The sequence below is a fragment of the Panthera uncia genome (assembly GCF_023721935.1).
Source record: "Panthera uncia isolate 11264 chromosome B2 unlocalized genomic scaffold, Puncia_PCG_1.0 HiC_scaffold_24, whole genome shotgun sequence".
NCBI lineage: Eukaryota > Metazoa > Chordata > Mammalia > Carnivora > Felidae > Panthera > Panthera uncia.
In genome coordinates, this window is record NW_026057580.1 from 66,068,207 (window position 1) to 66,081,991 (window position 13,785).

General features: G+C 38.6%; 1 protein-coding gene across 1 annotated transcript in view; it reads right to left on the reverse strand.

Moving 5' to 3' along the window:
* The window catches only part of PDSS2 (decaprenyl diphosphate synthase subunit 2), a 263,597-nt gene extending 250,113 nt beyond the window's left edge, over nt 1-13,484 (reverse strand). The window contains exon 1 of the mRNA XM_049654088.1: nt 12,501-13,484. Coding sequence (XP_049510045.1) covers nt 12,501-12,796 — 296 coding nt within the window. The 5' untranslated portion in view covers nt 12,797-13,484. The remainder of the gene's footprint in view (nt 1-12,500) is intronic.
* Nucleotides 13,485-13,785: the final 301 nt, after the last annotated feature.

Below are 13,785 nucleotides of genomic sequence, written 5' to 3' on the forward strand. Positions count from 1 at the left end.
AGATCCATCCATGTTAGACTGAATCATTGATCAACTCGTTTTTCTTTCTGAAAAATATTCCATTCACCTTACACATTTGGATAGTTTCTAGTTTATGGCTACAGTAAATATGCTCTGAATAACTGTGTTAAAATCTCTGAATGCACATTTGTTTGCATTCTCTATCATTTCAATACCCAGGAGTGGGATTGCCGTGTTTTAAGATAGAAGGATATGCTTAACTTTTTAAAAAATGACCGAATAGTTCTTTGAAGTGGTTGTACCATTTTACATTCCCACTAGCAATGTAGGACAGCTCCAGCTGCTACACGCCCTCGCCAACATATACTATGGTCAGACTTCCTAAAGTTACCCATTCTCATTTCTATATAGGGATTTCTCTTTCTGGTTTGACTTTGCATTTCCAGACAACTAATGACGTTGAGCATGTTTCACGTACTTACTGGCTAGATAACTTCTTCCATAAAACATCCAAATCTTTTCCAGTTTTTGAACTGGTTGTCTTCTTACTGAGAGGTAAGACTTCTTTATATGTTCTAGTCATTTGTCAGACATGTGTATATTTTCTTCCAGTCTGTGGCTTGCCATTTTGTTTTAACATTTTCAAAAGAGCAGTTTTAAATTTTGATGAACTCTAGTTTTTCTTTTTTCTTCTACACTTCATGCTTTCTAAGAAATCTTTGCTTACTTCAAAGTCACAAAATTTTTTCCTATGTTTTTAGAATTTTCAGTTTAGTTTTCATGTTTAAGTGTAAGATCCATTTCAAGGTTATTGTCCTTTACGGTATGAGGTAAGGATTAAAGTTCCTTTTCTCCCCCAGTACCATTTGTTGAAAATACTGTATTTTTCCCATTGACCTGCCTTGCAACCTCTGTCAAAAATTGATTACCATATCCAGGTGAGTCCATTTCTGAACTGTATTTCATCATAGTGATGTATATGCCTATCTGTATACCAATCCCTCATAGTCTTGCTTATTGTAGCTTTCTAGGAAGTTCTGAAATCATGTGATGTTAGCATTACAGGGTTAGTTTTCAAAATTGTTTTGGTTATTCTGGATCTTTGCAATCACTGATTAATTTTAGGATCAACTTATCAATTTTGACCAAAAAAATTACCTGCAGAAATTGTCACTGAGATTATGCTAAATCTACAGATGAATTTGGGAAGAACTGACATTTTAACAATATTAACCCTTCCAATCCATGAACATGGTATGTTTAGGTCATCTTTGATTTCCTCATTTATGTTTTATAGTTCTCAATGTACAGACTTTGTATATATTTTGTTAAATTTATCCCTTCTCACTTCATGTTTTTGCTAATATTGTAAACATTTTGCAAATCCATTTTCCAACTGTTCATTGCTAATATAAGGAAGTACAATTGATTTATATATTTTGACATTATATGCCTTATACTTGCCAAAATCACTTATCAGTTCTAGCAGCTTTTCTGTAAATTCTTAGGGATTTCTTAGCATGGGACGTTATTTAGATATAAAGACTAGCTTTTATTTTCTAATCCAATATGCCTTTAATTTCTTTTTCTTGACTGGCTAGAACTTTTGGCAAAATTTTGAACAGAAGGGTGAGGAAGAACATCCTATCCTAGGGAGAAAGCATTCAGTCTTTCACTATTAAGAATATTAGCTATAATTTTTCATGGATCCTTTTATATCAGGATGAAAAGGGCACCTATTGTTATGTCTTTAATTCACTTATCTTTTCTTCTTTAGCATCAACTCTGCAATTGAGTCAATTCAGAGTAAGTTTTCCTTTTACATATTAAACTTTCAGTTACAGTTGTTACATTTGACATGTATTTTTTCCTTCATTTTTATCATTAGTCATGTTTTCTTTTAAACACTTGAACATATTTATAATAAGTCTTTGCTGATTCCATTATCTCTGTGTCTTATGGATCTGTTTCTACTGACTGATTTTTCTCCTGGGTACGGGTTATATTTTCCTGCTTCTTGAAATGTACTATAATTTGTAACTGGATGTTGGCTATTGTGATATTGTGTTGTTGAGTGTCTGGATTTTATAGTCTTCCTTTTAAGAGATTTGATATGCTTTCGCTGGCACTTCTATTACTTTTAGATCAGCACGATCCTTTTGAGACTTGCTGTTCAACAAAGTCTTTCCATACTGTCCAGTTAGAAATCAAATGTCTGCCAGTTTTGTGAGAACTCTGAGAATTGTACAGCTTATAGCTCCCCAGCCTCATGGAGTTTCATCCCAGTCATGTGTTGCTTATATTTCAACAATACACTCAAGTGTGCACCTTAGATTTCTGGAGCCTTTCTCTGTGTACTCCCTCCTCTTCCAGATTCTGCTCTGCAATTTCCAGCTGCCTCCACTTCCCCCAAATCTAATCTGTCTCCTCAAACTCAGCAATGCCACCATCCTCCACTGGAGTTCACCCTTTCTGTGTTGCTATTTGGAAAATACCTCCCAGGAGGAAGCCAGAGTGATAGTTCTCACCTCATCTGTTTACCTCTCACAGGAATCACAATCCTGTACTGCCTTGTACTCCAAGAATACAATTGTTTCTTTTTTTTTTTATGCAGTTTTCTATTTGTTTACAGTGGAAGGTAAAGTCCAGCACTGGTTACTCTATCTTGGCAGAAGCAGACATACATGTTCAACCTATCCTTTTTGTCTCATCCCATCCCCCACGTTCAGCCCACACCAAACAACTACTTCCCTACACCTCGCTAAGCAGTTTCTTGCGTTTTAATTTAGCTTCCTGCCTTGGTCATTTCCTTCTCATCCACCATGACCCAACACTTAGGTCACCTCGCCTTTGAAAATCTTCAATTTTCTACAGAGATTTTTTTCTCCCTGTCTCCACAGCATATTGGTCACACATACTATAGCATTTATCCCAAGGTACTCTCACTATTTGCACATCTCCCCCACTAAAATGAACTTTCTAATAATAATGGAAATTGCTAACATTTGTATATTTTCTATGTGCCAGATACTGTTCTAAGCACTTTACCTATATTTACCTATTTAATCTCCATAAAACCCTAACATATAGGTACTGTTATCATCCTCATTTTACAAATGAAACTAAAGCACAAAGAGGTTAAGGAAATCGCCTGAGATCACATAGCTTGGCAGTGGTAGAGCCAGAATATAAATCTAAAGAGTCGGATTCTAGAGCTCATGCTCATTATACTGTTTCTGATGAATTCCTGAAGGGCAGCAACTGTGTCTTATTCTTGTTTGTACATCCCATGCCAAGAGCACCTCAAACATTTGTGGAATGAATTAAAAATTTTAATTTTCTCCTAGTCATACAAAAAAAAAAAGTCCTTCATAAGTAATGCAGGTTTGCAGTCAGTAATTACAGAACTGAATCTAGAAAGGGTCTTTATAAACATGGAGGAGACTAAAATTCATTTTCTAATAATATGTTTAAAGATCTCTGAAGAATTTTAACATGCAGAAAAGACTAAGAAGGTTTTTTAGGTAGCCAAGTTAACTGTAGTGAACTCAGAAACAAAAAGTCTCTGCTAAGGAATCAACACCCCCTAAGAGAGAGATGAAATACCATAATTTGTCTCCACTAAATGCATACTAAATTAATCCCATCTATCTAAATGTGCAATAGAGATGGAGGCAAAAGTAAAAAGACAGGGTATTTAAACAAAAATTTAATCCTAAAAGCCAAATGTGTCAACAGTAATCAATGAAAACAAACAAAGCCACACTGCTCAATGAAGTTAACTATGTATAAACAACAAAAATTTAACTAATTCTGTATGAAAAGAGTATGTCATTACCTTGGAAACAATTAAGTGTCCATCATATGATTATTAAAAGCATTTAAGTTCTTGGGAATAAGTAGTATATAAAACTAAAAGTACTTTAAAAAAAGTAATACAGGCATCCCCTGCCTTTCAAAAGTTCAAGTTAAGCCACTTTGCTTTACAAAAGACATGCATTCACACATTTTCACCAAGCAAAAGAAATACGAAGAGGATTTTCTCTTCTATGAAAAAAAGCAAAAAGCAAACTTAGCATCCAGTGTTTGTTCTGCAGTGAGCCCTTACAGAGGCAGTGTGCACTGGAGCTATGGCTGAGCTCCTTCCCTAGGAGCCACACTCAACATCAAGCTGCCGCAGCTTTGAACCGTGTCTGTGAGCATCTGTGCTTTATCTTCACTTATTTTGTGCATTCGTTAGCAAGATGTGTCCTAAAGTGTCAAAAAAGCCTGAGGGAGATTATTCTTTGGGTCTGAGAACGCTTAAAAATTTTCCCATGTAAATTAATGGTAACTGCTTCTTTGCTTTACGCCATTTTGGCTTATGGAAGGTTTCATAACAGACGCTCTTCTTTCAGATAGCAGGGGAGAGCTGTAAAAATTTACACACAAATTTAAATGATTAAAAACAAAAATATATATATTGTGCACAAGCGGATAATTACATTTCATCAGCAAGATAGTAATGAACCACAGGGGGCGAGACGTACTGAGGGGAAGTGGGGGTTGATGCACCGTTGCTACTTTCAGCCTCTACCACATTACCAATCTACACAGTGTATCTGGGCTTCTACTCCAGCCTACATCGCACCGTCCAGCTTAGACAGGTCCACAGTCCCTCATCCAAAGTCCCTGAAACCAATTCGGAATTTTTCTGATTTTAGGAAGGTGCATTTTACCCAGCCCTCCAGCAGGATCTGGGGCTGCACCCTGTAATCAAACACATGAATATTTCTGCAGCAAAATGCATGAATATTCACATTAAGTGGAATAAAGAAAGACTATAAATAATCTCACATCAGTTCAGGTCAGATTTATAGGCCTGAAAAAACATCCTCTTTTCTGAGCTTTTAGGATTTTTAAATAGTAGGAAAAGGACTATAGATTTGTGTTACCACATTGCATCCAATCTGCTCACTCCTGCCTGAGAAATGACAATTGCTCCCTTATCTGCCATATTCAATTACAACACTAATTTCTATACTAGTCTAGAAATGGCAGCATCTTTGGAGATCATTTATTCAAACTCCTTATTTAATTGCTTAGGAAACTAAAGCCCAGAAAAGATGGAATAACTTGTGTAGGGTCATACCTACTGACAGAGCTGAAACCAGAACATGCAGGTCTCCTATCTCCCAGGCCGACTGCTTGTTTGTTGGTTCATTTGTTCGTTCGTTCATTCAATCATTCATTCTCTCTCTCAATTCAAAGTGATTCTTTTCAGTTTTTTCAAATAATTATAGGCTCGCAGAGACTTGCAAAAATAGTATAGTGTCCTATGTACCCTTCAACTGGCTTCCTTCAGTATATAGCTGTGGTACAATATGAAAACTAAAAATGAACATTGGTACATTAGTGTTAACAAAACTACAGATCTTATTCTATTCTCAGCACTTTTCTTAACTGTATTCATTTGTGTGTATAGGTGTGTATAGTTCTAAGCACCTTTATCCCATGTACAGATTCACGTAACCACTATCAGAATCAAGATACTGAAATGTTCCATCACCACAAAATACCTCTTTGTATTTACACCCTCCCTGCTTCCCACACTGTCAGCATAAGTGCTGACTCTAGCAAGTGCTAATCTGTTTTCCATAGTTTTGTCATTTTGAGAATGTTGTATAAAAGGAATCATATAAGGGCGCCTGGGTGGCTCAGTAGGTTTAGCATCTGACTTTGGCTCAGGTCAAGATCTCACAGTCGTCCGTGAGTTCGAGCGCCGTGTCAGGCTCTGTGCTGACAGCTCAGAACCTGGAGCCTCCTTCAGATTCTGTATCTCCCTCTCTATAACCCTCCCCAGCTCACGCTCTGTCTCTCTCTCTCTCTCTCTCTCTCTCAAAAACAAACAAACAAATAAATAAATAAATCATACAGTATTGTAGGGACCAAGGCCAGGCTATCCCAAAATGGGCTACTTTGGCATGAGCTTTAAAAGTTAAAAGGAAAAGAAACCCAGCAGATCAAGGAAAAGCTCTTCACCTTGACCTCAACTGCACACTCAAACCAGAAAGAAAGCTATTAACAGAGATTTACCTAAGAAACTTACCTGCATAACAGGGCAAGATTTGTTTTCCAAACATCTCCTTTAACCTTCCTGCTAATGGTCTTTCTCCCCTTTGTAATCTCTAGACCCCAACCCCTCTCAGCTCATATAACCATCTCCTTGCCTCATTGTCTTTGGAATTTCATGTCTATGTGGATTCCCCATACATATGCTATTAAGTTTTATTTTCTCCCATTAATCTGCCTCATGTCCTTTTGATTCTTAGTCCAGCTAGAAGGATCTTGTAGGGCAGAGCAAATTCTTCCTTTCCAACAGCATATAAACTTCTGAGATTGATGTTTTCTTTAATTTTGGTAAAATTTACCATCTTAACCTTTTTTTTGGGGGGGGGGGGAAGAGAGAGGGAGCACAACTGGGGGAAAGGGGCAGAGGGAGAGACAGAGAGAGAGAGAATCTTAAGCAGGGTCCATGCTTAGCGCAGAGCCTGACATGGGCTCAATCTCACAACCATGAGATCAGGATCTGAGCCAAAATCAAGAGTTGGATGCTCAATCAACTAAGCCACCCAGGCACCCCCCCCCATCTTAACCATTTTTAAGTGTACAGTTCAGTATATTCACATTGCCATGTGACCAATCTCCAGAACATTTTCATCTTGCAAAACTGAAACACTACACCCATTAAATGACAACTTCCCATTACTCCCTCCTTCCAGCCCCTGGTAACCACCATATTACTTTGTTTCTCTTAATGAGACTACTCTAGATACCTCATATCAATGGAATAATACAGTATTTGTCTTTTGGTGACTGGCTTATTTCACTTAGCATAATGTCCTCAAGGTTCATCATGTTGTAATATGTACCAGAATTTCCTTTTTAAGGCTGAATAATATTCCATTAAATGTATATGGCATTTTGTTTATCCATTCACTTATTGATGGACATCTGGGTAGCTTCCACCTCTAGGCTACTGCAAATAATGATGCTATGAACATGAGTGAACAAGTATCTCTTTGAGACTCTGCTTTAAATTCTTTGGGATATATACCCAGAAGTGGAATTACTGGATCATATGGTAACTCTATTTTTAATTTTCTGAGGAACCACCATATTGTATTCTGTAGTGGCTTTTTACATTCCTACCAGTAGTGTGGAATGACTTATTTCATTCAGCATAATTCTTTCCAGATTCATTCAAATTGTTGTATGAATAAATAGTTCAGTTCTTTTCATTGTTGAGCAGCATTTCATTGCATGGATGTATCACCATTTGTTCAACAAGTCACCAGTGAATGACATTTAGGTTATTTCCAGTTGTTAGCTATTACATATAAAGTTGCTGTAAACATTTGTGTATAGGTTTTGACATAAGTTTTTACTTCTCTGGAATAAATTCTCTGGAGTGTGATTGTTGGGTTATATGGTAAATGTATGTTTAATTTCATAAGAAACTGCCAAGCTGTTTTTCAGTGTGGCTGTACTATTTTTACATTCCCATCAGCAATATAAAAGAAACCCAGTTTCTCTGCATCTTCACTAGTCTTTCATATTATCAGTATTTTAAATTTTAGCCAGTCTATTTGGTATGTAGTAGTTATCTCATCATGGTTTTACATTTTTCTAATGGCTAATGCTATACAAGCTTACTTATGTTTACAGGCTCTTTTTGTTCATTTTCTAATTGTACTGTTTACTTTCTCACCACTGAGTTTGGAGAGTTCTTTACATATTCTGGATACAAGTCCTTCAGATATTTGATTCGCAAATATTTTCTCCTAATCTGTGGCTAATCTTTTCATCTTATTAACCAGGTCTTTTACAGAGCACAGACTTTAATTTTAATGAAGTACATTAAATGAAGATTTTTTTCTCTTATGAAATGGGGTTTTGGTGTTATGTCTAGTAACTGTTTTCCTAGCCCTAGATCCTGGAGATGTTCTCGTGTTTTTTTTATAAAAGTTATATAGTTTTACATTTCACATTTAAATTCATTTTACATTGATCTCACAGGTATCCATTTTACTTTTTTTTTTTTTTTTTTTAGGTGTGAGGTTTAGGTCAGGGTTCATTTTTTTGTCAATGATGTCCAATCATTCCAGCACCATTTGTTGAAAAGACTATTCTCCTACTGAATTGCTTTTGTTACTTTGTCAAAAATCAATTGGGCATATTTGTGTTGATCTATTTCTGGGTTCTCTATTCTGTTCCATCGATCTGTCTACTACTCTGCCAATGCCACACTGTCTTGATCAATGAAATTATATCTAAGACTTAACATTATATAGAATGATTCCTCCCACTTTTTCTTCCCTAACATTGTTTTAGCTATTCTAGCTCCTTTCTTGCTGCTGATTTTACTTTACTACACTGCTTATTCTTGCTTTTAAGGTCTACCCTATACCTACTATGGGTATGAAAGCTTGGGGAAGAAAGGAGAAAAAAGAATCACAAAGGAAACAATATGTAATATACTACCACCACCCTAAAATATTACCTATGTAATTTCTGTCCACCGATCCTAATGACATCCCAATTTCTTCATGAGAGATTCTCTACTATTCCAGGACACTTCAGTATCTCTAAATGAAATAGCTAATATATCGCCACTACTCATTAGCCACAAGTCATTTACTTCCTTCTCGTAGATAGTTGTAAATATATTGTGTCCAACACAATGCCTGTTCATCAGGGAACACGGTCCATGTTTTAGACTTCTTTATTTTCCTCCATAAGCTTCAGTAAACATTGAGCTAATTAATTGAGGATTTCTTTTATCTAACTGGAACTTACAATATAAAGATCCTAGGATATCTAGAAGAACAAGGGTAAAAATTAGCTAATTGCTACACTGTTCCTAGTAATAAAGTCATTATTTCACCAAGTCTCAAGATTTTAAATTTAATCTCACTTCTGAATCTGTTAGAGTATACCTCTAGGCTCTTTTTCATTTTCTTGATGAGATGGCTTAGGTAAAGAAAGAGAAGGCAGTGAATAATAAATTATGGTGATTTGCTTTTTTTCTCCTGCTGTTTGCCCAAAATGCCACCCTTCACCCAAATTTTAAGGTTATTAGACATGATTCATCTCTAACATTCCATGAGGATTTAAACAAAAAGGAAAATGGTCCAAGGGGCTGGAATATCGATTTAAGTAAATCACAGAAACTCAAAATTTAAAATGAAACTGTAAAAGAATTTACCAAGTCCAGTTTCCTATAGTCCTACCTAAATCAACTACAAGGGGTCTTTGTGTTCTTGGCTAACATACTGAGAGCATTCTCCTCTTAATTATCAATACTTTGCTGATAAGATTTCAACAAAGTAAGGTGTACATCAATTGAAAAAATATAGTTGCTTAATCCACGTTTTCAACAATAATCATACAGTCTGGAGGTGCCTGGGTGGCTCAGTTGGTTAAGCGTCCGACTCTTGATTCTGGCTCAGGTCATGATCTCACAGTTCATGAGTTCAAGCCCCACAACCAGCTCTGCACTGATGGCATGGAGTTCACTTAGCATCCTCTCTCTCCCTCTCTTTCTTCCCCTCCCCTGCTCATGTTCTCTCTCTCAAAATAAATGAACTAAAAAAAAAAAAAAAAAAAAAAAAATCACAGTCTGCCTACTCTATGATCAAATGCCTGCTCCACAGCTAAAACAAATAAATACAGGACTCCCTCCCTAAAAGTTGTTTGTTCACTGACTGCCTGTGAGTTCAGACTGTTTAAATAAATAATTTACAATACACTATCAAAGTAAATATAATAAAACTACACACACATTAGCTCTTTTCTTACAAAATAAAGCAATCCATGTATGTCACCACAACACCTTTGCCAAAACTTAATTATTTTGTTCCTCCCCATTTTTTTTTGCGGTAGTATGGTACGGGGCAGGCAGGGCAAGCTGTAACCAGGAAATTTTTAGAGCCACTAGTCTTACAAGCTTTCATCTAGTGTGTGTCTCTGGTGGCTTCAGGAGGGATCTTCTCCAACACCCTATGTGATGCTCTAGCAACTAAGTATATGAATTATAATTCTCAGAATATACACATTAATAACACTTTTTCTAGCTCTACCCTTTTCACTTCAATGTTTTATTACAACGAGTATAATATGCACAATGCAATGTACTACTCCAACCCCCACCACACACAGTGAAACCCACTATTTGATGACCAAAATAAGAAATTTCATAGTTGTAGTACTGCAAGAACATGGAATAATCTGAACTCAGACATTGCGCATAAGAGTGTCAGCTAGCACAATCACTTTGGAAAACAATTTGGTATTATTTACTAAAGCTGAACACGTGCATACATTCCTGCATCTATTCTTTCAAGACAAGTACACCAGGAGACATGTGCAAATACATTCACAGCAGCATTTTTCATAACAAAAATGCAAACCACCCAAATGCTGATTGAAAGAAGACTGTGGCATATTCACACGATAGGATTTCATACACCAGTGAAAAACTAATGAAGTACAATTAAACATGAAATGGATGAATCTTAGGAACAATTATGAATAAAAAACTACACATAGCAGACTCCATGCAACAAACTATCATATTTATAAATTTCAAAAGTGACCAAAATTTAACATGGTATTATTTAGAGGAGCACTGATACAATTTTTAACAAGGAAAAATAAACACAAAATCCAGTACCCTGGGGCTCAGGGGCATGGACTGGGAAGTACAGACAGTTTCAAAAGGATTCATAAGTACAGTTTTAAAATTGGATGGAAAGCTCAATACTTCAATTATTAAGCTGTAAAACATGTAAGTGTGTGTGTGTGTGTGTGTGTGTGTGTTTTGAGTGTATAGCATCTAAAATCTCTGCAAAATTAATATTCCATCTATAGGACAAGTTTAGCGCAGTCATAAAATGACATTCCTGATCACTGGAGATAATGCCAACAAATAAAATCACTTTATTACAGCTATTTGGTAACTTTTGTAGTGACAAAGAAATGGCAGGTGTCTCATAAAAAATTATAGCAAGGGGGAAGGCAAGGGAAGTGGGAGTAGTTATAAAAGGGCAACGTAAGGGATCCTTCTAGTGACAGAAATGTTCTCCATCTTGACTATATCAATGCCATTAATCTACTTCTGATATTGTACTACAGTTGTACAAGATGTTACTATTGGGAAAACTGGATCTCTCTGTATTTCTCCCAACAGCAAGTGAATCTATAATTACCTCAAAATAAAACTTTAATTTAATAAAAGAAAATAGGAAAAGATATTTTTGTCTAAGGCTTCTCCACTTTGGTACTATTGACACTGGGGGACACAGAATTCTTCATGGTGGGGACTGTTCTGGGAATTGCAGGGTGTTCAACAGCATCTCTGACTTCTACCCACTAAATGTCAGTAGCATGCCCCAGTTATGACATCTCCATATATTGCCAAATGTTCTCTAGCAGGCAAAACTGCCCCATTTAAGAACTACTGCTTTACTCACAAAAGCAAAGAACTGTGGAAATGTTCTCAACAGAAGGAGTCTCAAGAGACATGACAACTAACTGTAATATGTGAGGCTAGGCTAGTTCCTGTACTAGAGAAAAAAGCTATAAAGGACATTACTGAGTCAATTAGCAAAACTGGAATATCAATGGTAGATTAAATAAAAGTATTGTATCAATATGAAATGTGTTTAAATAATGTAAAGAATATTCCAATGCTTAGGAAATACACGATTGACTATTTAGGTGTAAAGGATCATGATGTATGCAATCTACTCTCAAATGATTCACTAGATACATATGTGTGTTTTACATATACATGTAAATAGTGTGTATATATGTATAGATGAATTTGATTAAAAGGTATACAGATGTGTTCTTCGTACTATTTTTATTCTTGCAACTTTTCAGTATGTTTGAAATTATTTACAAATAAAAAAGGTTTTTGTTTGTTTTTACTGGAAGCAAAAGTTGTGGTCTTAACATCCTAATAGCAAGTTTCACAGTAGTAGTCCAGCCTAACTGATAAAAATCCCAAGAGGATCGTGACTCCTGTGTGAATAAATTCCTACCTTAAGCCTGGGACATTCCCTAGAAAGAACTCTCTACCTTCAGCATATCTCCTCCTCCCCATTCTTTCTGGAGGCGACCTCTTGAACAGCGCGGAACCGAGAATCAACCTATCCCGCTTTTAAAAGACCATTCCTAGAAAGGTGACTCAAACCCACATCCTTACTCGATTTCTCCATAATTCACTGAGGCATCTTTACCCTGAATAATTAAGAAGCAAAAACACTAAAAAGGTAAGAAAACCACTTATCCGCTCATATGAGCAAAAGGAGGAAGAAAGTTACGATGAGTGGACTAGAGAAGATAAAACACCAAATGTCTAACAGGTCTGAGGAAAGGAAGGGGTAAAAAGAAATGAGCAGAGAGCCAGGCTGAGCGAGGCAGGAAGGGTGCATCGGCCAGGAAAAAGAACTCCAGTGGGTGGGAGTGCGTCAGGAGGAGAGGGAGTAGCTCACCTGGCCGTGGTAAGCAGAGGGTGTTGAGTCCCCACCAACTTCCGCACCTGCATAGCGATGTTGCTGAGTTCGTCGCTGAGCAGGCAGCGGAGGCTCATGAACGACGTGGGATAGCCCACGATCTTCTCCGCCTCTGACACTACTTGGTTCCAGTGGGCCGGGGACCTGGAGGACTGACCACGCCAGGAGCCCACCGAAGAGACGGTATCGAGGAACGGGGACCACCACAAGCGTCGCGGGGAACCCGAGACCCCGAGATAACGGGGTAAGCGCAACAGCAGCCGCCGAAGGCTCATAGTTTGAGTCTGGGAGTGTCAGGGATTTTGGGGGTGTCCGGAGGTGGCGCAGGGAACAAACCAGGGGCAGAGGAAGAACTTGCAGGAACTAGAAGGAACCGGCAACTCCTGACCCTGAAAGAAGGGAGAGTTCCTGGAATCGTGACTAGAAACGAACTTTAACTACAGCTTTCAGCACTTCAGGCTACACACGCAACAGCCCAAGCTCAGCACTGCCCCTGGCCACCTGAGTAGAAACTACTGCCGCTTCTTAAATGGGGGACGCCATGTTGGAGGCGTGGAATACGGCCTGTCGTAAAGACAGCGAGGCGGGCTGTTTGGGAGCAAAGAATGTTCCCTACTTTACGACACAGTCGTGAACGCCCCCAGAAGGGAGGGGGCCTTGGTAATGAAACGCGGAAGACGAGGGGTAGGGCGAAAGTTTAGGCTCCTCCCACACCCTTCCTCACCCAAGGTTGAAGGATTTAGGTTGTCCTGGATTGGGGTGGGGCGTGGGGGGCTGCTGTGTGGTGCTCCAACGCTCGGAGCGGGGGCGGAGTCTGACCAGGGCGTGCCCAATTCCCAGCACAGAGAGGGCACACGTGAATATTTGTGTTATTAGCGAGGGTCTGTGTCTACCAAGTCTCTTCGCGGCTCCCAGCCCTCCCGGAAGGAGGGGCCTCGGGCGGGGATGCCGGCCCCTCTCGGAAGCCTCTCGCAGCTGTCCGCCCCCAGCCCCTGGCAGTGGTAGTGGAAGGGCAGGAGGGAGGGCCCCTAGGCCGGCGGGGCTTTTGGAGCTACCCGCCGCTACTCAGCATTGAGACGCAAAGTGAAGGCGCGCGGCTGAGACCTTTTTGCCCTCAGTTCCCAACCAGACAGAAGGTGGCGTGGCCTGGCAGAAAGGGTTCTTTTTCCCAAGGAAGGGTTCCTTCCCAAGGAAGGAGAAGGTAATTTCCTAATTACCAGCCTCCTCGCTGAGCCTCGGTTTCCCCCTGTGTATGACCCAGGCA